Source organism: Rhincodon typus, chromosome 5 (genome assembly GCF_021869965.1).
Source record: "Rhincodon typus isolate 14 chromosome 5, sRhiTyp1.1, whole genome shotgun sequence".
Classification (NCBI taxonomy): Eukaryota; Metazoa; Chordata; class Chondrichthyes; order Orectolobiformes; family Rhincodontidae; genus Rhincodon; species Rhincodon typus.
Genome location: NC_063336.1, coordinates 85,042,010 through 85,064,639, shown reverse-complemented (window position 1 = coordinate 85,064,639; position 22,630 = coordinate 85,042,010). Strand labels below are relative to the sequence as shown.

The window sequence follows — 22,630 nt, the reverse complement described above, 5'->3', positions numbered from 1 at the left end:
GACATTTGATTAGGTACATGGATAGGAAAGGTTTAGAGGGATATGGACCAATGCAGTCAAGTGGGACAAGTGAGAGTTGGACCAAAGGGTCTGTTTCTGTGCTGTATGACTCTATGGGTTTGAGGATATCCAATTCAAGTAGCTAATTAGTGAGCCAGGCACCATGTTGAGAGGCAATTGAGATTGGGACAGCTAACCCTTGCTGAAAGGGTGAAGGGACTCTGGATGTTTATGTAGTACATAGGATGGTTCAGAAGTGATCTTATTGAAAGATAGTAAAGTTAAATATTAGCACTAGCCAATAGGAGGAAAAATTTAAGCTAAGACAAAAAGTGCCTACAAAATTAAAATTAACGTTTACCACTTTCATGCTGTGAGAGTGGCAATACATAATAACGTTCCCAGCTATGAGGGGAAGAGCAAGATGCTGGTGGCAGAAGCTGTTGTAAACATTAAGTTTGTTGGGAAGTGGGTCAAAGGCTGTATAGTCCATCAAGACGAAGATCAACCACTTAACATGCAATAGGACAGCTTCATAATTATGTATTTTGCCTTTGTCTGATGTAAATTGGGCACTTAGTAAAACCAGTCCTCAATGCAATGCCACCATATTACAGTTCCTGAACAGTAACACTAAATAAAGGAATGAAAACATGACAGCAGCAAAAACCTTTTATTATATTTGCATAGGTTCCTCATACAAATATGTACCAATGTCAAATGTAATCTGAACTCTTGTAATCCACAACTTTTTACATAAAACACCTTTAAAGGTGTAGGAGACTCTACTTTCCAGACAGAAAGCTTTAAATGAGAGTAATATTCTACACATTCTGAGATGCTATGAACCCTGGAGGTGAAATACTCAAACTGGTGGAATCTGCAAAGAGGAAGTTAATGTTTCTGATCCAACTGACCTACCTTGGAGTTTAGGCCACACATGCTTAGTTTATAAGGTCTGAGGCAACAGGCATGCTACAAAAAGGGACAGGGGTAGGAAGATCAGTTTTTAACTGTCACTTTTACTGTTTCAAGATATAAATAGTTTATTGTTTTAATTTTTCACTCTTTCAAATGTCGGTCTCAACATCACACAAGGAAATTGAGAAGCATAGTAGAGCCCAGCCTCTGGTGACACATTTAATGCTGAAATATTCTACTGTTAGGAAACACTCTTAATAGCTCATACAAAACTCCAACACATTCCCACATTACTACAGCCCTCAAAAGTGAACTGTCTTCTAGTCTCTATTCAAGGACAAAGTCTAGAATTGGATTGTGTGGTCACATTGTAGGTGTGGATATACAGACGTTAAAAAAAAACTAATACCAGTCTATTTAATTAACTTTTAAAATGACGCAGGATATGTACAATGTAAAAGTTATACTTTATGGCAGGAATGACTATAAACTGAAATATGCATTATTCCCAACAGCCTCCTCAACAGCTTGAACTTTCTGACAGAGTGCTATTTTATACAGGATTTATAAATATATCTTCCCCAATAATACGTAGAACATTATTCTCTTTTTAAAGCTTTATCACTCCTTCAACACTTTCCTCTGCTCTGTGCAATATAGCTGGGAGGACAAGATGCTTTCAGCATGAGTCCATTCTACAGTCACCACTAAGACAGTTCCAGTTTAAGCACTACAGGTTCATATTGTAGGGGCAAGGAGGAATTTTGGGTGTGGAAGTGTATTCAGCTAAGAATTATCTAAACTCATCTGCAGAAGGTAGCTGGAATTAAAATGCTTGTTAAGCCTATGAATCAGAGTCCAATCCATTAACATTAAGGCCAAATGCCAGAACTACCAAAAGACACAACATTGAACCTTTCAAATCATTTCAAATTATAGTGGTTCAGACCCATTACTGTACAAACATTGCTTGAGAATGAGGTTAACCACTGAAAGAGTGCATTAGGATAATCAGTAAATATTTGGTGCCATCGCTAAATAGAACATGTTAATTTTAGAACTGTTATAAACCACATCTTCCAGACCGTTTATCCTGTAAAGATAAATCTTATTTTTTTTTTACCAAAAACAATTAAATACAAAGTTGAGAGTTTTGATACAGGTGCAAATTATAATGTGGACATTGTAAACTCCATATCACATTCTGTAGCTTCAAGGCTGGCACAAAATGAAATCGCTGTCCACTGACAGGCAACTAGCCAGCATTATTTTAAGTACAGACATAAAGAAGTAATGCCTCTAAAGTTGCATGTATGGGATCACATTCATCTTGAATAGTGCTGGGATCGTGTTAAAAATACCTTCGCTCAAGGTTTTGTGTTACGGTTCCTTTCCTTTATATATAACCTGCTAGTCAATGCAGTTACCATCGCACTAATATGCAGTCTCCACTTTCTATGGAGTAGTATGAAAGAGGCTTTAGGTCATTATCCATATCTATTTCCATGTCCATCTAAGAAAAAAAAAATTAAAAGATCAGTTGTAGAATTATTAATAACAGAGTATACCACATATACTTGTGTAAAGTCAATTCCTGAGACCAAATTTTCGTTCAAAAAGTAGAAAGTTGACTTATAAGTTTAATATTTTTGAGGGATTAAAATCCAGCTTCTGCCATTGTCTCACTACCCAACTCTTTATGGCAGTACATCAGTCGGATGTTCCCAGGTCAAAAACTGTTCTCACCAATCGACCCTCAAAAAGAGCTAGAAAATATTTTTATTATTCTGCACAGGCATAAGGAGCTGAATAGTCATCTTTGAATGAGCAGGTTCGCACAAGGGCCAGTTTGAATTCAATTGGCAAGTGGTGACGAGTAGAAGAATTGGATTTTTCAGGGACTGACTTTTACAAAAGATCAACAATTACTTGAGTATATACGGTATACTGATCTTCATTAAAAGAACTTTGTACCCTCACTGAGTTCTCATCAAGAATTCAGTTTATTTCTTCAATAATAATCTTCAACTTTCTATTGCTGTATCATTGCAAAAATCTATAATGTTTAAAAGTGAAATACAAAAAATATTTTATATCAGTATTGCAAAGTGTTGCTTCAGTCTTGACATTGCCTAAATGAGGCATACTAAAGCAATCCTGTTCCTGGTTCAGAATCTGGCTGCTACTGCTGCATGCTGATGCATTGGTAGAAACCGCTCAATCACCCCCACCTTTTCCTTAACGATCGGCTCTCCACCATCTTCATTTACAAACAATATGGTCTAGTGGGTAAGCCACTAGACAGGAACTGGGTGGCAGTTTGCAAAAATACTGCAGTGTGTGTGGGCATAATACTTCACAATACTGTACAGCAGCTCTTTCACAATGGAGGCCTTCACTCCAAGTAACCTATTAGTAACATGTGGCTGCATAGTCATAGTTTAGATTTTACAGGCTGGAAATGGACAATTACAAGTTCAATGTAAAACAAAATTGTGTGGTGTCCAGTTGTGATGCCAATTACACTACTTGAATGACTTTGCCCTGCCTCCTAAGTTGAATTTTACTCCTGAGTTACAAGTTTATTCTCTTCTTAAACTTCTACTTCCTTCCAAATATAAGCTGCAAGAACTGCAAAATGCTGAAAAGGCATAAAACTGCCCTATTTGTGACACTCAGTGAATAGAGACAGGAACTGTCCCTTTCCTAACCCAGTCTGTCTGAGAACCTGTTTGAAATCAACGACTTTGGCAAATTCCCAAGATCAATTCCTGCTCTTGAATGGCTCAGCAAATCAAAGAATGATATCATTCTATGATGGACCAATTTTTGTTGCTCATCTTATTCCATTATGAGTTAGAGTTTCATTGTAAATCTGATTATGATTAAAATAACAGTGAAATATGCTGACATTTTAACATGGAATATCTCACCTTTGAGCTGATGTACGTCAATTTTAGTTCTGTACCCGGAACTTTGAGCAATCGATGGAGCAGCCCCCTCACTTTCTGAATGGTCATGGAGTCTACATTAGCCAGTAGAACACAAAGTTCAGTTTATTAGCAAATAGTTCCAAAGCCTTAGACTCTAAGACTTAGAGTCAACAACAGCTTAGACTTAAACAGACATACAATGTTGTATAAGTTCTAAAGTGCTTCACAGAGCAACCACCTGATAAATTTTGGTTTAAGAAATATTAGGACAGAACTTGATCAAAGAAGTGGATTTTACGAATGCATTAAATTAAGACAGTACAATTGAGATGTTTAAAGAGAAGATTCCAATGCTTAGGACCTTAAATAGCTAGAGGCAAGAACACCACTGATGCAACAATTAAAATTGTGAATGGAGAAGAGGTCGAAATTGAAGCAATTCAAATATCATTGTCAATGATAGGACTGGAGGAAGTTAGAACATGAGAGAGGGTTGTAGGGGCTGGAGGAAGTTACTTAGAAGGGGAAAGTTGTAGGGGCTGGATGAAATTACAGACAGATGAAGAGTTATAGGCGCCAGAGGAGGTTACAGAGATAGAGGGTTTAAGGTCTGAAGGAAGCAAGAAAGAGGGAGGGAAGGTTGTATGGCCTACAGGAGGTTAGAGAGGGAGAGATGTAGGTTTTGGAGGAGGTTAGAGTGAGGAATGGTTGTAGGGGCTCAAGGGGGTTATGGAAGGAGGGTTGTAGCAGCTGGAGGAGATTAGACAGAGTGGGAAGGCTGTAGGAAGTTACAGATGAGAGTAAAAAAATGGCACATGGTAAGGAGGTGTAATTAGTTTGCTTTTATTTTGGCATTGTAGATTAGAAATTTATTTCTCACCTGGCAGTTTCTTCTCTAAAAGTTTTTGATCTGGGTTGTCTGGGCACCTAATGGTTAAAGCTGTTGAGGCAAATTAATAAACAATTTTCTTGAATCTGTCTTACCACTCACTTCATCTGTTTCCTCTTTGAGGGCTATGCTGAGCACAAGAAAGAAACAAGTTGCTACAATGCTTTCACTTCAGTCAGGTGGAACTCTTTCTTCCCAGAACAAAACAAAATCCAGTTTTTCTGGATTTTTTTTTTTAGGTGATTATATAGTCGTCTGACACTGATCACAATAGCCATGGTAACCAGTGACATCAGCAAATGTGACTGAAAACATTCGGCACTGCCTCAGAGTGAACAAGAAACTTTACTCTTGAGCATATGAGAAAAGCAACGGACAAATTTACAGAGTAGGTACAGCACAGAAACAGGTCATTTGACCCATTTGTTATTGTTCAGGTTTACAGGAGTCTCTTCTTACATCTATTCATCTAGCCTTATCAGTTATTCTAGCATTCCTTTCCCCATCATCTCTTTGACTATTTCCCCTGAAATGCATCCTTGTCATTCATCTCACCCACAAACTGTTAGTGAGTCCCATATTCTAACCACTCTCTGGGTTAAAAATTTGTCTATATTCCTTGTTGGGTTTATCAGTGACTATTGTATATATGGAGGTCTTATGGCACATTACGTAATGTTCCAATCGGAGCCAGAAACTTTAAGTTTGACTCTCTCCCCAGGATGGAATGGTATAGGAAGGTGTGTTCATATGCTGTCACACAAGCAGAGTACCAATCTGCAAATCCTTCTAATGGTAATTGTGGGAGAGATTCCTGGTCAGCCATTTGATGGAAAGAGTAGTGGAATCTCTAATGTCACTATCCATTGCTCCAGACAACATCATGCAAGTAAAAGTGCCTGTTGCCACAACAACTCAAACTCCCTGAATGAACTATAACACTGCATCACCACCATCCTATACATATGGCCATTAGTTTTAGATGTTGTTTCTGCTTCTCTACGCTTACCACATCAAACTGCTTTATAAATTTAAAAACCTCTATTCAGCCACTCTTCAACCTTTTCTTTCTTGGGAAAAATTCCCTAATCTGTTGAAGACTTTCCTCAGAGTTGCAACCTCTGAGTTATGGTATTACCTTTACAGGCAGTCTCTCAGTTGCAAACGGGTTCTGTTCTGGAGTCTGTTTGCACGTATAGGAAATGTGCGTTGCATCTTTAAAATTAAACCCCTGTATGGTACCAAATTCTTAAGTACAAGTGTTTGTTAAGTCAGATGTTTGTAAATCGGGGATCTCCTGGGGTTTTTTTTTTTTTTTGCACATTCTGCAGTATGTCTGTATCCGTTTTGTAATATGCAAAACCAGAACTCTGCATACTACTGAAAGTGTCCTTTAATTTTTGGTTCAATACAAGATTAACACAACTTCTCAAATTTTTGTTCTGTTCCTGACGAAATGAATATTGTATCCCTTTTAACTGCCTTATGAACCTGCATCACTACTTTAATAACTTGTGCATCTATATTCCAGATATCTCTATTATCTACCCCATTCAGACCTTTATTTTCTCAAGGAGTACACAGCCTTATTCATCAAAACAAAATGTATTAACTCATAATGCAACTAGCTTCCAAAGTCAGTAACACAAAAGGAACTGATTGTTTTATACCAAAGAAGCTTTCTGAAACAGCTGAAGTCTCATTGCTGAAGAATGTGTTCTCACCTAATAGCTGGTCCTTTAGGGCAAACAACTTCTGTTGCTCCATTTCAGAAACTTCAGGAGCTCCATACTCTGTCCAGGAAGAAGAAACAAGAAAACATTGTATGCTTGTGCTCACTTCAACATTAAACTGTAACAATTAGCCCAATTTTTGACAATAGTTTTACGACTATTTGCATTCTTCATGCTGAAGCAAAAGTTTGGTAATTTGGCTTGGTCTGTCTTATTCCCTGGATGTTCAGTGATGCAGAACCAGTGTGAAATGAAGCGAGTATTGATGCCACCTTGTCAGCTAGTCAGCTGGAGGCTAGGTGTGACAAGCAACAGGACTTGCACGACAAACCTTATAAATAGATAGTTTGCTGGGTAAATAAACAAACAGTCTCAATTAGAATTTCAAGATCAGTCCCAGTCACTGACAGCAATGTGGGCTCTTGGCTTGATTGATGAGAGAATTACTCAATCACCTATTTGTAATTGGCTCCAAAATGGAACAAAGTTTGTTTGGCACATTCAGATGCTTTAGCCACATGAACTCCTTCAGCCAAATAATACTCTTCCCGCAATTTTTATACATGACAACAGCTCATACTGATGCTGTTCAAATGATGCAAAATTCAGTAATCAGGTTTTAGATTGAAGCAACACAAATTTTAGAGCTATTCAAGAGAGATACATTGTTAGATCCTAAAATTCTGTCTAAATTCTCCCATTCTAACCCTTCTTCAAATTCTATAACTATTCTCAAATGATCAAAATTAAGCACACGACCATCTGTAGTCTCATTCACTCAGTTAGACTTAATCTAGATAACACAGTGTGGAGCTGGAGGAACACAGCAGGCCAGGCAGCACCAGAGGAGCTGGAAAGCTGACGTTTCGGGTCAGGACCCTTCTTCAGAAATGTCCCCGTTTTCTGAAGAACGGTCCCGACCCAAAACGCCCCCCATTTCTGAAGAAGGGTCCCGACCCAAAACATCAGCTTTCCTGCTCCTCTGATGCTGCCTGGCATGCTGTGTTCCTCCAGCTCCACACTGTGTTAGCTCAGACTCCAGCATCGGCAGTTCTTACTGTCTCCGAGTAGACTTAATCTAGAACTCTTTTTAATGCTATCCTGAAAGGACAACCTTCACTTCAAACAACACGGTATCATAATCCTTGCAAAAATGGGTAATAAATGGCAGTGCATGGTTGATTCAGAGTAATGGTTGGAGATTGGGGACTCAAACTATAGAGGGAGAGTGATTTTAATAAAATGTCAGTGTGCTTCACTGAAGAGCACTCTCACTTCTGAGAATCAATTTGTGGAGTCATGTCCCACTCTAGATCACCAAATGTGTGTTCTAGGCTGGAATTCCAATGCAGAATGAAGTGCGATGAGGCATTAAAACAAAGTCCCAAAGTAGGACAGGCAATTTCTGAAGTTGTTCCATTGCTTTAAGTCTTCACACCCTCAATCCTTCGGACAAAATGTGCAAAAAGTAAATGTGCTTCACTGTTAAATATTTAATTAGCAGCCCTTAGAACAAAGTCAATACTCTATATCCCCAAAATAACTTCAGTTACAACTCAGGTACCTTTAGAACAGAGACAGAGTGCATAAGTGAAAAAGCTTCACCTTAGCCAGCAGCTTTCTCCAGTAAAACTTTACTTCCACCTGGAGAGGAGTTAAAATACAGTCTGATAGCAAGGATGGGATAAATAAAATGGGGGCATTCTCATCAACACAGCACAACTGGGGTAAAGCACAGCTGACTGAATGTAAAACTTGTACAAATGGGCATTCCCAAAAAATGGACACTGATTGGAAGACCCAAATAACTCACATGGTAAAATATACCACAGTCATTTTGAAATCACAAACAGCAACAAATTACAAACTGAACTGCCATCAATGCACCAAGCTCGTTTACAACTTAAAGCAGTGGACATACAGGTCAGTAAAAGGCAACAAGGTGCATTTAGAAAGCTACAAAGGGCACTCAGTATTACACTACACATTGTTGTACTGAAGTCTCTCTTTTGGGGAGGTGATGGCCAAGTGGGATTGGCCTAGTAAACCAGGGTTCCAATCCGATCAGGGCAGAATACAGTTAAATAAATCTGGAATTAAAAGTCAAATGATGACAATGAAATCAATGAAGATTGTCTTAAGAACCCATTTGGTTTAATAACGTCCTTTGGAGAAGGAAATATAGACCTAAATAACACAGTGTGGAGCTGGAGGAACATAGCAGGCCAGGCAGCATCAGAGGAGCAGGTAAGTTCCAGGCATTATCAGAGGAGCAGGAAAGTTTCCTGCTCCTCTGATGCTTCCTGGCCTGCTGTGTTCTTCCAGCTCCACACTGTTATCTCTGACTCCAGCATTGCAGTTCTTACTATCTGAAATATAGACCTAGTCTGGTCTATATGTGGCTGCAGGCACACAGCGATGATTCCTGATTACCCTCTGAAATGGTTCATAATTGTATCAAACCGCGCAAAAGAAGTCTCAAAGGAGTGAAACTAGATCCGGCTTGGCCTTCTCTAAAGGTACCTAACATCAGAGATGTCAGTCTTCAGCCAATTTGATTCTTTCCAATAATATCAGGTGGGCACCTGGTGACTAGTGGAGTTCTGCAGAGATCAGTGTTGGAGCCACAACTATTCATGTTATACAATAATGATCTGGACAAAGGAACTGAGGGCATTGTTGCTAAGCTTGCAGATGATACAAAGATAGGTGGGGGGGACAGGTAATGTTGAGGAAGCAGGGAGGCTGCAAAAGGATTTGGACAAGGTAGGAGAGTTGACAAGAAGTAGGAGATGGACAACAATGTGGGAAATGTGGGATATACATTTTAGTAGGAAGAAGTGAGGCATAGGCTATTTTCTAAATGGGGAAAGACTACGGAAATCTGAATGACAAAGTGTCTTAAGGGTCCTAGTTCAGGATTTTCCTAAGGTTAAAATGCAGGCTTAGTTGGCAATTAAGAAAGCAAATGCAATGTTTGCATTAATTTCAAGAGCAGTAGATTACAACAGCAGGGATGTACTGTTGGTACTCTATAAAGCTCTGGTCAGACTGCATTTGGAATATTGTGCGCAGTTTTAGGCCCTGTATCTAAGGATGGATGTGCTGGCCTTGGAGGGGGTCCACAAGAGGTTCACAAGAATGATCTTCAGAATGAAGGGCTTGTCATGTGAGGAGCACTTAAGGAATCTGGGTCTGTACTCGATGGAGTTTAGAAGCTTGAGGGGTGCATCTGACTGAAACTTACAGAACACTTACAGGCCTGGATAGGGTGGACAAGAAGATGGTTCAACTATTAGGATCAACCAGGATCCGAGGACACAGCCTCAGACTGAAGGGAAAAACCCTTTAGAACTGAGATAAGTAATTTCTTCAGTCAGAGGGTGGCGAATTTGTGGAACTCATTTCCGCAGAGGGCTATGAAGGCAAAGTCATTAATTGTATTTAAGACAGAGATGAACAGGTTCTTGATTTGTAAGCGGATCAGGGGTTATGGGGAAAAGCCATATGAGCTATGACTGAATGGTGAAGGAGACTCAAAGGGCCAAATGGCCTAATTGTGCTCCTACATGTTATGGTCTTATCAAGAAATGATTGACAACATTGGACATTGCAAAGGCAATGGGCTCTGATAATGTTCAGGCAATAATGGTAAAGACTTGTGCTCCAGAACTTAACAGGCCCCTAACCAAGCTGTTCCATTACAGCTACAACAACCAGCAATTGGGAAAACTGCCCAGGTCTGTACATAATAAGCAGGACAAATCCAACCCAGCCAATTTATGCCCCATTGGTCTACTCTTGATCATCAGTAAAGTGAGGGAAGGTGTCATCCACATTGCTATCAAGCAGCACCTGCTCAGTGTTGCCCAGTCTGGGTTCCACCAGAGCCACTCAGCTCCTGACCTCATTACAGCCTTGGTTCAAATAAGGAGAGGACAGCTGAATTTCAGAGGTATGGTGAGAGTGACTGCCTTGACATCAAGTCTGCTTTTAACCAAACATGAGATCACAAAGCCCCAGCAAAACTGGAGTCAACAGGAATTGGGGGAAAATCTCTCTGTGGTTGGAGTCATACCTCAGGGTAGTGTCCTTTGCCCAAACACCATCAGCTACTTCATCAATGACCTTCCCTCCATCATAATGTCAGAAGTGGGGTTGTTCACTGGTTTGCAAAGTATTCAACACTATTCACGACTCCTTAGATACTGAAGCAGTCTATGTCCAAATGTACTTTGACTGGACAACATCCAGGATTGGACTGACAAGTGGCAAGTAACATTTGCACTGCAAAATGTTGGGCAACAACCAACTCCAACAAGGCAGAATCTAATATCCCTTGACAGTCAATGGCATCATCATTCCTGGCTCCCCTACTACTAAACTCCTGGGGGTTACATTGGTTAGAAGCTGAACTAGACTGACCATATAAACACTGTGAATACAAGAGCAGGTCAGAATCTGTGTATCCTGCAGTAAATAACTCATCTCCTGACTATCCAAAGACTATCCACCATCTATAAGGTACAAGTGCTGGAATACTCTCCACTTGTTTGGATGGGTAAAGCTCCAACAGAACTCCCAAGAAGCTTGACACTATCCAGGACAAAGCAGCATGCTTAAGGTTCTTGAGTAGATTTGTAGCTTGGGTTGTGGATACTGTGGTTCGTTGGCTCGCCGAGCTGGTTCGTTAGTTCGCAGACATTTCATTACCCTGCTGGGTAACATCATCAGCGCAGCCTCCGATGAAGCGCTGTTGTGTTTTCCCGCCTGGTATTTAAACTCGGGGGTCCATTGGAGTTGATTACCTAATTTCTGGATTTCCTTCACAGTGGTGTATATATAGGGTCTAATTCGACATGTTTATTGATGGCCTTCTTGGTGGAAAACCAGGCCTGCTTGATTGGGACCTTATTCACATACATTCACTCCCTCCACCAGTAGCAGCAGTACGCACCATCTACAAGATGCACTGCAGAATGTCACCAATACTCCTTAGACAGCACCTTCCAAACCCAAGAACACCACCATCTAGAAGGACAAGGGTAGCCGAGATGTGAAAATTCCCCTCCAAGTCATTCACCTTCTTGAATTGGAAGTGTATCGCTGATGCTCATCTGTCGCCAGGTCAAAATCCAGGAATTCCCTCCCTAGGAGTACTGTGGGTCTACCTACAGCACATGGACTGCAGCAGTTCAAGGTGGCTGCTCACCACCACCTTCTCAAGGACTACCAGGGATGGGCAATAAATACTGGCCCAGCCAGTGACACTGTTGTCCCATTAGTGAATAAGAAAAAGCTATTCGATAGCACTCACTCCTCTAACCCATTCCAAACTGTCACAATTCTGTGACAAATCAGACCCTTGTGCAAAAGAATACATTCATACATAAAATATTTGTTCATCCTTATGGTTATTAAATCACGTCTCAGTGGTAATCAAAATTAAACCTTTTCTAATTAAAACAGGAAGATCAAACATCCGCACATTTTCCTAATGCTGAACAAGCCATTCACTGTCTAAAGATAGAAAGACCTGATTTCCTCAAACACCAAATTACCCAGGAACAGGAGCGGCCATTCAGTGCCTCCAGTCTGTTCTGCCAGTCAGCATCCCAAGTCTTTTATGCTTTATCATTTTTAAAAAATCTCCTAACAAATAGAAATCAATTTCAGCTTTGAAATTTTCTATTCACTCGCACAACTCCTTTGTTTGCAACTTTAACAGCTTTTTGGAAAAGTCATGCACTAAATCAAAGGTGAAGCTGGTTGATTAAATGTAATCAGGAAACATCAGAAAGTGATAAGAACACATTATCTAACTATTTACTCACTCTCAATGAGCGACTGATATCTAGGATGCTCAGCACAGAATTCCTTATTAGGCCTGTTTTTCTCAGGATCCTGGTGCCCTCCAGCCTTCAGCCAGTCCTTCCCAAATCTCTTGCGATAGTCTAGCTCTGCACCCTTCCTTTCATCAGCCGAAATCTACGTCAACAGTTGAATGTAAACAAAGGAACAGAGAACAGGAACGAAAAGAAACAACACCAACACATGTAACAAATGGACCCACATGCCTTGAACAGTTAATTGGAGGCTTTACACATTCGAGATTGCAAGAGGATAAAAGGTTTTCTCAACTACTTTCAGTCATAAAGCTTCATTCAATTTTTTTTCAAAATATAAGTGGTCTCATTTTGCAACCAGATGGTCACTGGCCTGGGAAAACTATGTCAACACGGACAGCAGAAAACACAGGGCAGAGATCTAATGGCTAAAACCATGTAAATGGGAAATTGCGTTCTCCAAGTGTGTTGAGGCAGGAGAGAGTGTGTACCAACTTATAAGCAGAACATGGGATGGGGAGCAAGTTTTTTTTTGTAGTGAATCATGTTTCGCCAATTCCTCTCTTCCACATCTGGGATTAATCTTATGGAGTCTCTTCCTCTCAGATACATGCTGGGAAAGTCATAATGAAAGAAGCTTTAATGGTCTGAACTGCAAAGATTTTTTTTTTAACAAATATTGTTCTTATATTCATATCCATAGAACTCCAAAATAAAGTATATTGGCTTAATTCTTTGACTGGCAGTTAACAGCATGTGGCATCTATGGGACTGCCTGGTTGCCAAGAACCCTCATATTACAGCAAGAGACTTTATTTCAACTCAACTGACATAACCTAGTCTTCAAGTACCTATTAATAAACAATCTGATTATTGTACATAATTGTACATACTGGGGTTGTAGTAGCCTGAAGATATTTTAAAACACAGACCTTGCAAGGTGCAAGTACATCCTTAAACCTCAATCTCACAATCTTACTAACGTAGAATCATTTGACGCAGGAGGAGGTCATCCAGTTCATGTTGCCAATGACAATCTTTTGGGATAACCTGTTCGTTTCTCATTATCTGGTTAATTGTTCCCTTTATATATTTATCCAATTCTAAATGTTATTGAATCTGCTTTCATCATCCTTCCAGACAATAAACTCCAGGTCACAACACCTCACTGTGTAGGAATAAATGCTTCCTCAGGTCGCCTTAGGTTGTCTGTCATTCATCTTAATTCCATGTCCCTGGGTGACTGATCCTCCTAACACTGGAAACAGTTTCTCTTTATTTGCTCTATCAAAGCCATTCAGAATTTTAAACACCTCCTTTATAGGCTGTAGGATTGTGTGTGAGGGACAAACATGTCTTAGGCTGCATAATGCAAAGTCATGACTCGGAGTTAACGATGCATCTAATGACATCAGGTATGCTTTAAACAAATAACTAATACACTGCATTAAGAACACTAATTAATTAAATTTCTGTAAGAATAACAAACACTAACACTTTCAAATATGCAAATTCCCTTCCAGGTACAGAACACAAAAAACTGTCAACACCAAATATTCAAAATTAAATCAGACTACGTTGATACTTAAACATAGCACACATGTTCCAAATGATCATAACAAAATTCAATTTAATCTAGATAAACACACAAGGGAGAAAGGAACAGAAGGATACACTGAGACGTGGGATGAAAAAGGCTGGGAGTAGATTCTCGCGGAACATCAACATCTGCATAAACACTGACAGTTGCGTGAAGAGGTCAGTTTCTATGCTGTACAGTTATATAATTTTATATAAAGACACTTACTTCTGTTCTGTTTAATACATTCAGACATCCTAGCTTTGCAATGATAAGCTGCCGCACAGTCTTTGCATTCTTCTCATGCTCCACCATCGCATAGTCACTAAATTTCAGCTGTTCTAAACTCCGTAGCTTGTTTAACTCATTCACAGTTGAAAACTTGAGAATACAAAAGGAAGACAGTGCTCCCTGTAAAGTTTAAGTAATTACACTTTCCTCCAGCAAAACAGTGCACATTAACTCAGAACAGTATAGCCTTCTGGGAAAAATAAGAACAGATTTCTCTGAGCCTGACTGCCAGCATTTGCAAAGAAATTGGTTATTAGTAAATTTCTCAATTTAATTCTCAGTTACTCAAAGCATACAGTGTTTATTAAGATATTGTCTGTTGCAACTATAATACAAGTTAAATTTAAAATTCAAATTTAATATAAACTGTTGCAAAACAGTACTTTCCAATGATGGTAGAAAATGAATTACTTGTATTAAATCAGTGAGAAAACACCACTACCTGCAAAATTCGCCTCTCAAACACTCACTATCCTGACCTGGAAATATATCTCTGTTTCTTCAGTGTTGCTGAGTTAAAATCCTGGAATTCCCTCCCTAAGGGCATTGTGGGTTTACCTACACTAAATAGACTGCAGCAGTTCAAGTTGGCAGCTCACCACCACATTCTCAAGGGTAACTAGAGACAGCCAGTGACACCCATGTCTCACAAGAGAGAAAAAAGTACAAGTATAATGTCTGTATTCGGGGTAGAGTGGAGATCATGGGCAGAAATTTACACTGCCATGATAGGATAGGGAAGGAGGTTGAAGCAAATCGAATAGACTTTGGACAAAGTCAGGATCTGTGTGGCATGGTGTAAATGTGAGTTTATGTATTGTTACATGAGAGAAAAGCAGCAAGGATCGGTTGGATAATGTCACAAGCCTTCCCCATCCTTTCACAACTGCTACTCTCACTATTCCCCTTAGAAAATACAAATCTTGATTCCTGTGTCCCAGACTTGTCAGAAAGACTGGGACCTGAGAACAAAAAGTACAAATTAAGATATTCAAGACGAGAACAAAACAGTTGTATAATATTATGTAGTAATTAACAATTTTGGCCTTTATTTTGTGAGAAACTTTTGTCTTTTGATTAACTGGCAAGAAAGAAACGTAGCGGATAAAAGGTTTTCTGAGAAAATTCAAAAGAAACCTCTCTACTGAGGGAGTGATAAGAATGCTGATCTCACTACCACATGGGGAAGTTGATGTGGATAGAATTAAGGAGAGCTAGATAAGTAAATTGGATAGAAAGGAATTGAAGGGTGTGCTGAAAGGTGAAATGCAATAGGACGGGAGAAGGTTCAGTCGCAGCACAAATTCCAATGTGCTCCTATTGGTTGCAATGGTTCATTATAGTGCTGTTAATTCTACAAAATTTTATGTACTGAGTTGACTAGTTTTATTTGTTGTGAGTTGTCAGAGAGAAAAGTTTAGGCCAACAAAACAATCTCATACAATGGTGGTAAGAGGAAATGAGCTATCTTAAGAACAGAAACTGACCCCATCATGCTCTTCACCTCATTATCAATGACCCCTGACACTGGTCAAGTGCTAACGATATATAGAAGAAATGTGATACCCCATGCAGCATAATGTATGATTCTGTGGCTAAACCATACTTGTGTGTTCCCTTTTAGGTCTACATGCTGTCTATTGTATAATATTCTTGAAATTAATGATGGAGTCAATTCCCAGTGAGGTTACAGTTAGAGTGGCAGCTATTAATTATCATGTTGAAGTTGTTAATCAGGCAGTATTAGAAGAGAATGTACCAAATTTAAATAAGGTAAATAACTGATATAATAGATAATATACAGCGTTAAGTGTAGCACAGTGTTAAGAACATAGCTCCAGGTAACATATGGTTACATGAGGTCACTTTGATGATCAATTGTTAAACATGCTACTCTCTGTAAACCATATTTAAAACATCGGATGTGGACTAAGGTCTCTTGAACATTGTCTTAATGCTCACTGTGTTGTAATGATCAAAGCTAGATGGATATTTTCTGGGCTTTTCAACCGTTCTCTCTTCATTTAACAGACTCTTTAAAATCTGACTGTTCTAAAATCTCACTCTTTGGCTTAATAACAAATATTTTTTATTCTCATGTGAACATTTTAGTATGTTAGGGTACAATTTGTCATAATAGATGTGCCGTAAACCTGTTATGAGCTCAACTTACTATCTCTAACTGACAGAATTCAAAATTCTTAGAAGTCTATCAATGAAATCATTAACATTCAGTCATGTTATAGCAGCATTGCCAAAATTCAGCTTTGCATTTTGACATGATTGTAGTTGGCAAATGGCCTTACAGCACTATTCACAGTGCTCTTTGCTGTATGCATACAGCTTGTATATCTTCAGGCAGCTAGAAGTACCCGTTGATGAAACTGAAAAACAGATAGCAATCCCATCAGGAATGTAGCTGCAGTCTACTGCAGAACCTTTTGGAAAACTTGATTGGCAGGTCTAGGATTAGCTCAGAATGTCCTGCTGAGTAATACAATTGCAGCTTGGTGCATTTTGTACAGGCAAGGCCAGACTGAGCCAAGTGGAGAGGGGGAGAGGTCAACTTTAGTAACTTAGTGGTACACCTCTAGACTCTGATTAACAAACCATACCTTTCCCACCTACTACCCCATCAAATTTGTACATTCCCTGACCAACCATTTCTGAGAGGCGGTAATAGTGCATACAGGGCAATGACAGGTGTCAAGTACTTTCAGAAAGGTATCATTAAGCCAACAAACAAGATCTCAAAGCAGTAAATCACTTCAACTAACTGAAGCAAGCTGCCAAGAATTCTGATTGATGTGTCTGCAGGGCTACAGAAGCAAGCTGATAGCTCAATTATCAACTCCACAGATGAAGCACAATAAACTTCCAAGCTTCTATTATAAACGTTCTAGCTATTCAACATTAATAAGTTAGTTACAAGTAGTACTGCTGTAGGGCTGTCTGTAGTGAACAAAGATACTGTGCTGGAATAGCTGACTGGGTGACTACCAGGAAAAGAATAAAAGGACAAGCTTGCATTTATATGGCATTGTTCAAAACCTTAAGATATCCCTAAATTCATTAGATACAATGAAGTTCTGTACTTTTAAAGTTTAGTATTGCAAGTAGGAAGTATGGCAGCCAATTTGTACTGAACATGCTCCCACAAAAGAGCACTGCGGCAAGACCAGGCCCTTTCCTTTCCTTCAGTGATGCTGACTGAGGGAAGAGGAGAGCCAGGAGAAATCACCTATGCATCTTCAAAATAGCAGCCAAAGAGTCTTTTACATCCAATGCAGAGGACAGACTTGGCCTTCCATTAAAATCTCATCTGAAAGACATCGGACAATGCAGCACTCAACTTCTGACTGACGTGTAACCAGTTTTACCCCACTGAATCACAGCCGAATATGGAGACTTTGTATGTTTAGTTGGATTGCCCTAAGGAAGTGAAGTAAAACAAACACACACACTCAAACAGATTTAGATTTAAAAAAGTGGATACATGGGCTAATCTTAGAAGGCTATACTACATAGGGAATGGTCACTTGCAGGGAAAGAAATGGAAAAGGTGAGAAAAAATTTAACAAACATCACTAGTCATCATGCAGTTATGTTGATTACTAACTATTTTTGAAAACATCTTTCAAGTGAACTGGAAAAACATTGTAAAGAAAACTGAACAGAAACTAAAGCAAAATAGCAGCGTTAGTGTGAATACAAGCATATTTACTTCCATTCCTCATATTGTTTTATGGAACTAAATTCCTAGAAATAGATTTACCTCTGAGATTCGGTTCTTGTCAATTGCTAGGAATTTTAGTTTTGGAAACATTGCACTTTTACCATCTGGAAGAGAATAAACAAAACAAAATTGTGAACATTCAGGAAAGAATGTATTTCACACTAGTCAACTAAGAAAACTCAAACTAAATTATGGCAAGCTCATGCCCCACTGCACTCTCCGTGTACCTACAAGGCACCAAGTTGCAGTTTATAAGGATTAATCTTGTTTTGGATTCCATGCCAACTCAATGAAGGATGAATATCTGGACTGTTCCCCTCCTGGCATTCCTAAGTTTGAGCATTTAGCAAGCTGCGAAAGTGGTTCTCAATAGATTTGAAACACCTGACGCTGCTGCATCAAATGTCAAACCATTCCTCAACTCATCCCATGAGTAGAATGTAGGAGAGAGAGTAGTGCAATGAAATAATTGGGCATGGGCATTCTATTACTGATAATCAGGCAGTGATAGATAGCAACGAAGCCTAAACTTTATGAACTGTGCTTCTTTACAAATGAATACACCACTACCATTGTAAAGGTCAATAAAACTCTTCTGCCACAGAGAATTAACTAACCTGTACTGTGGTTTAAAGACAGCTACGGTTGTGAAAGGGGCATTTAAATTGTAGCCTGTCAGATTGTTCATTAGTTGGCAAGTTCTTCCAATACTTCACAAGAGGGAATATTAAAACAACTACAGGGTCAAGTTTAAAACCATCAGATTTAGGAGCTTCAATTTAAGAACAACATATCCACAATAACACTTGAACCAATTCTCTGCAGAAATTTACAAACCCCTGCAATTTGGGCATGCTTCTCTGCAACAGGAATTGTGTAATCTTCAGTATACCCGCAAGTAGGTTACAGCAAGCTGGAGTCCCATTGAACTTTCAGTGTAATTGCATGGCAGGTTATAGCAGATCAACAAGAGATGGCTCTCCAAATGTCAACGCAGAGGGCAAAGTAACTAGATAGGGTGCACAGCACAGTGGAAGGTCATGCGGAGTAGAAAATGATCCAATGCATGAATTAACCTGAAGCTTCCCAATGACTTGATTAGGAAATAAACTACAAAGTGTGATAAGCACCCATACAAGGTAAGATTTGACAATATTCTTGCTTTTAACCATTATCTGGTACCACATAGGTGAATGCTGAACAGTTTCAAGACTGGATAAGGCTAAAGTGTTGAGATTCTCAGAGGCAAATCTGATACTGCAAGGAGGACGAGGAGGCTGCTAACATGCAATGTCATGGCCAGAGAAGAAAGGAAAATGGGATAAAAACATATATAGGTTGTTTTCATTAAGATTCACATACCTTGTTGAACATCATCAAAATGCAGTGAGGTTAACCCAGTGTTTGACAATATAAGCTGCTCCAACCTGAAACGGAAATGACAAAGAAAACTGAGACTGATAAATTAAGTTGTAGCATAAATGCAGATATCATTTAAACAAGATTGTGATTATTAAAATAAGAAGGACATGAATAAGAATTGGACTGTACGGGTTCCACGGTGCAAGCAGAACTTTAACTATTACAGATAAGCACCACCAGTCCCCACATATTGAGGTGAAGGGATTGCTATACGCCTACCCCTAAAAGATAGTCACCTGGATAGGTCACTGTTGGTCAGTGTGAACTGCCTCAGGTTTTAAGGGGTACTTTGCTTTTTGCCTGCAGGAGACAGCACTCAGCACAACTCCAAGCAACTGCAAGAGGTTTGAATATTTTTACGTGCAGCCAGATATTAGAACAGAGAACCCTGAACCACAGGAGTGTATGCAGAATAGGGATCTACTTGGGGAATAAAAGGAAGAAAATGCAATAATGAATTGGAAAAAAAGGAAAGAAAATAATTTACATTTCTATAGTACCACTTTAGACTGCAACATGTTATAAAGTACTTTTAAAGTGTAGTCAGTGCTGTAGTGTAAAAGTCACACAACAGCCAATTTGCCCAGGCAATATCTGTGAGCATTTGAAAGTGCCATTGGAAACTATCATGGAAATATAATCCAAATGATTTTTCTATTCATTCATGGCATGAGGGCATCAATGGTGAGGCTAGCATTTAATGCCATCCATAATTACCTTTCAGAAGGTGAGGTGGCTTTTTGAGCACTGTAGTTCTTGTAAGTAATTAGAAAAGCTAATAGAAAACTATTATTCATTGTGAGGGGAACTGAAGACAAAAGTGGGGGATTTATGTTTCAGTTACACAGGGCACATGAGACACCACATCTGGAGTACTTTGGTGCACACTATTGGTCACCTTATTTTAAGGAGGATGTAAATGCATTGGAAGCAATTCAGAGAAGGGTTACTATAGTAATCTGTGGAGAATGCATGCATTGCCTTAAGAAAGATTGGACAGTCTCTTGACTGGCTCGAAGCTACAATTTAGTCAATGGTAACCCCCCAGGATGTCAGTAGTGGAATTAAGTACAAAGAACAAAACTGCACAGGAACAGGTCCTTTAGCCCTCCAACCTGTGCTGACACATTTTGCCCTTCCATACTAAAACTGTCTTCACGTACAGGATTCGTATCAGTCTACTCCCTTCCTATTCATGTATTCATCCAGGTGTTTCTTGATTGCTGCTACTGTGTCCATTTCCACCACCTCCTCTGGCAATGCCTTCCAGGCACTCACCATGCTTTGTGTGAAAAGTGTGCTTAGCACATCTCTTTTAGACTACCCTCCACGCCCTCCGCCCACACCTGTATCCCCTAGTAATTGACCCCTTTGCCCTGGGAAAAAGCCTCATACTTTCCACGCTATCCATGCCATTCACAATCTTTTCAATGTCTATCAGGTTGCCCCTCAATGTCCTGCATTCCAGTGAAAACAAACCCAGTCTATCCAACCTTTCTTCATAGCCAAAATCCCCCAGACCAGGCAACATCCTGATAAACCCTTTTTGTACCCTCTCCAAAGCATCCCCATCCTTCGAGTAGTGTGGTGACCAGAACTGTACACAATATTCCATGTGTGTCCTAACTAAAGTTCTATAAAGCTGCAGCATAACTTGCCTATCCTTATACTCAAAGCCCTTCCAATGAAGGCATGCATGCCATAGGCCTTTTTTACTACCTTATCTATCTGCACTGCCACCTTCAGTGATCTGTGGACTTGCACACCCAGATCCCTCTGCATATCAATACTCCTAAGGGTTCTGTCATTCACTGTATAATTTACACCTGTACTTGACCTTCCAAAATGCATCACCTCACGCTTGTCCGGATTATTCTGCCATTATTCTACCCATGATCTATATTCTTCTGCTCACTATCCACAACTCTACCAATCTTTGTGTTGCCCGAGGATTCAGCAATGCTAATGCCATTAAATGTTAAGGGGCAATAGTTAGATTCTCTCTTGAAGGAGATGGTCATTGCCTGGCAGTTAGTTACACAAATGTTACTTGCCACTTTTCCAGGTTTTTCTGCATATGGACACATATCGCTTTAGCACTTGAGATGAGATATAATAGAGTGACACACAGCGCTTTGGATTAATAGTATCAAATACAGGTTGTTTACATTAAAAAAACCTCTTTTATGCATTGCTAGCGAAAAAAAAATGAATAGAAGGTCCAATGCAAGTAATATTAAAGTTGGGTTATATGTTGCTATTTGATTGTGAGTTTCAACACAAAGAAAGGATATCAACTAACCTTGGCAAGTAAGCAATGTGCACCAACTGATTCTCATCAGCCAGTGGATTGGAGCTGAGATCGAGTAACGTCAAAGATCGAAGAACACCAACAGGCCTAGAAACAAGGCAAAGTGTTGATGTCTCAATACATGGGAAGAGAATAAATATGCAAACAGTAAAAGAAAATATAAATATCAGTTGCAGACAAAACTAGCAGCAATACGCAAAAGGTTTTCTACTGTGGATTCAATTCTTAGATTCAATAGTTGAAATGTCAAGATTTAGACACAGGGTGATAAATACACCAAAGAAAATTATGAACCAAAATCTAATGTTAACAGAGAAAAAAAAACTCAAAGTCCAGTCTAAAGTGATTGGTTTGGTCAGAGTATCATATTCCTATTTTGTCCAATTACCTGCACTTTTACAGTCAACTCAAAGGAGGTAAGGTGGGAAAAAACCAAAAGCAGTTGAGGTGAGTTAGTTAGGTAATGGACTGCTTGTGCCTGGTTATAGCTATCACTGTAAGGCATTTCAAGATGTGAATCTTGGTGCATGTTGAAAGTGGACCAATAATTAGCTTTACCTTTCTAACTCAGAAATGGCATTAGATGAGAAGTGGGCCCTTTCGAGCACAGGCCACATTGGGGCACATTCCAGGACCTGCAAAGAGAACAGAGTGAGACCTATGCCACAACACGTCATTTTGTTACAGAAAAGAGAATGCCTGTGTTACCTGGGCCCATGTCAGTCCATTGTGTTGAATGGCTAATGCCTTCAGGTTGGTAAACGCATCAGACAGGGAGACTGGACTGGAAATAATTGCCAATTTGTTTTGACTGGTGAAACAAGACAAACAGAAAATTACATACGAGAAGGTAGAAAAACAATTGCCACTAGAAGCTCTTTCAGGAATCCTAACAACTCAAGATAAGAAAAGCTGGATCACTGAGCTAGCAAGAACAGTCATCAAGCTAAGAACATGTTTGTTCAGTTG

At 39.4% G+C, this 22,630-nt stretch overlaps 1 protein-coding gene across 1 annotated transcript; it reads right to left on the bottom strand.

The window, feature by feature from the left end:
* Positions 1-659: 659 nt before the first annotated feature.
* On the bottom strand, positions 660-22,603 carry LOC109918359 (tubulin-specific chaperone E). Its single transcript, XM_048597087.1, has 12 exons — positions 22,588-22,603; positions 22,370-22,557; positions 22,220-22,296; positions 21,653-21,748; positions 19,291-19,355; positions 17,968-18,032; positions 14,130-14,282; positions 12,311-12,464; positions 6,468-6,536; positions 4,735-4,794; positions 3,855-3,946; positions 660-2,434 (listed from the first exon to the last, which is right to left on the bottom strand). The coding sequence occupies exons 1-12, from the start codon at positions 22,601-22,603 to the stop codon at positions 2,345-2,347; spliced, it is 1,125 nt and encodes a 374-aa protein (XP_048453044.1). The 3' UTR covers positions 660-2,344.
* Positions 22,604-22,630: the final 27 nt, after the last annotated feature.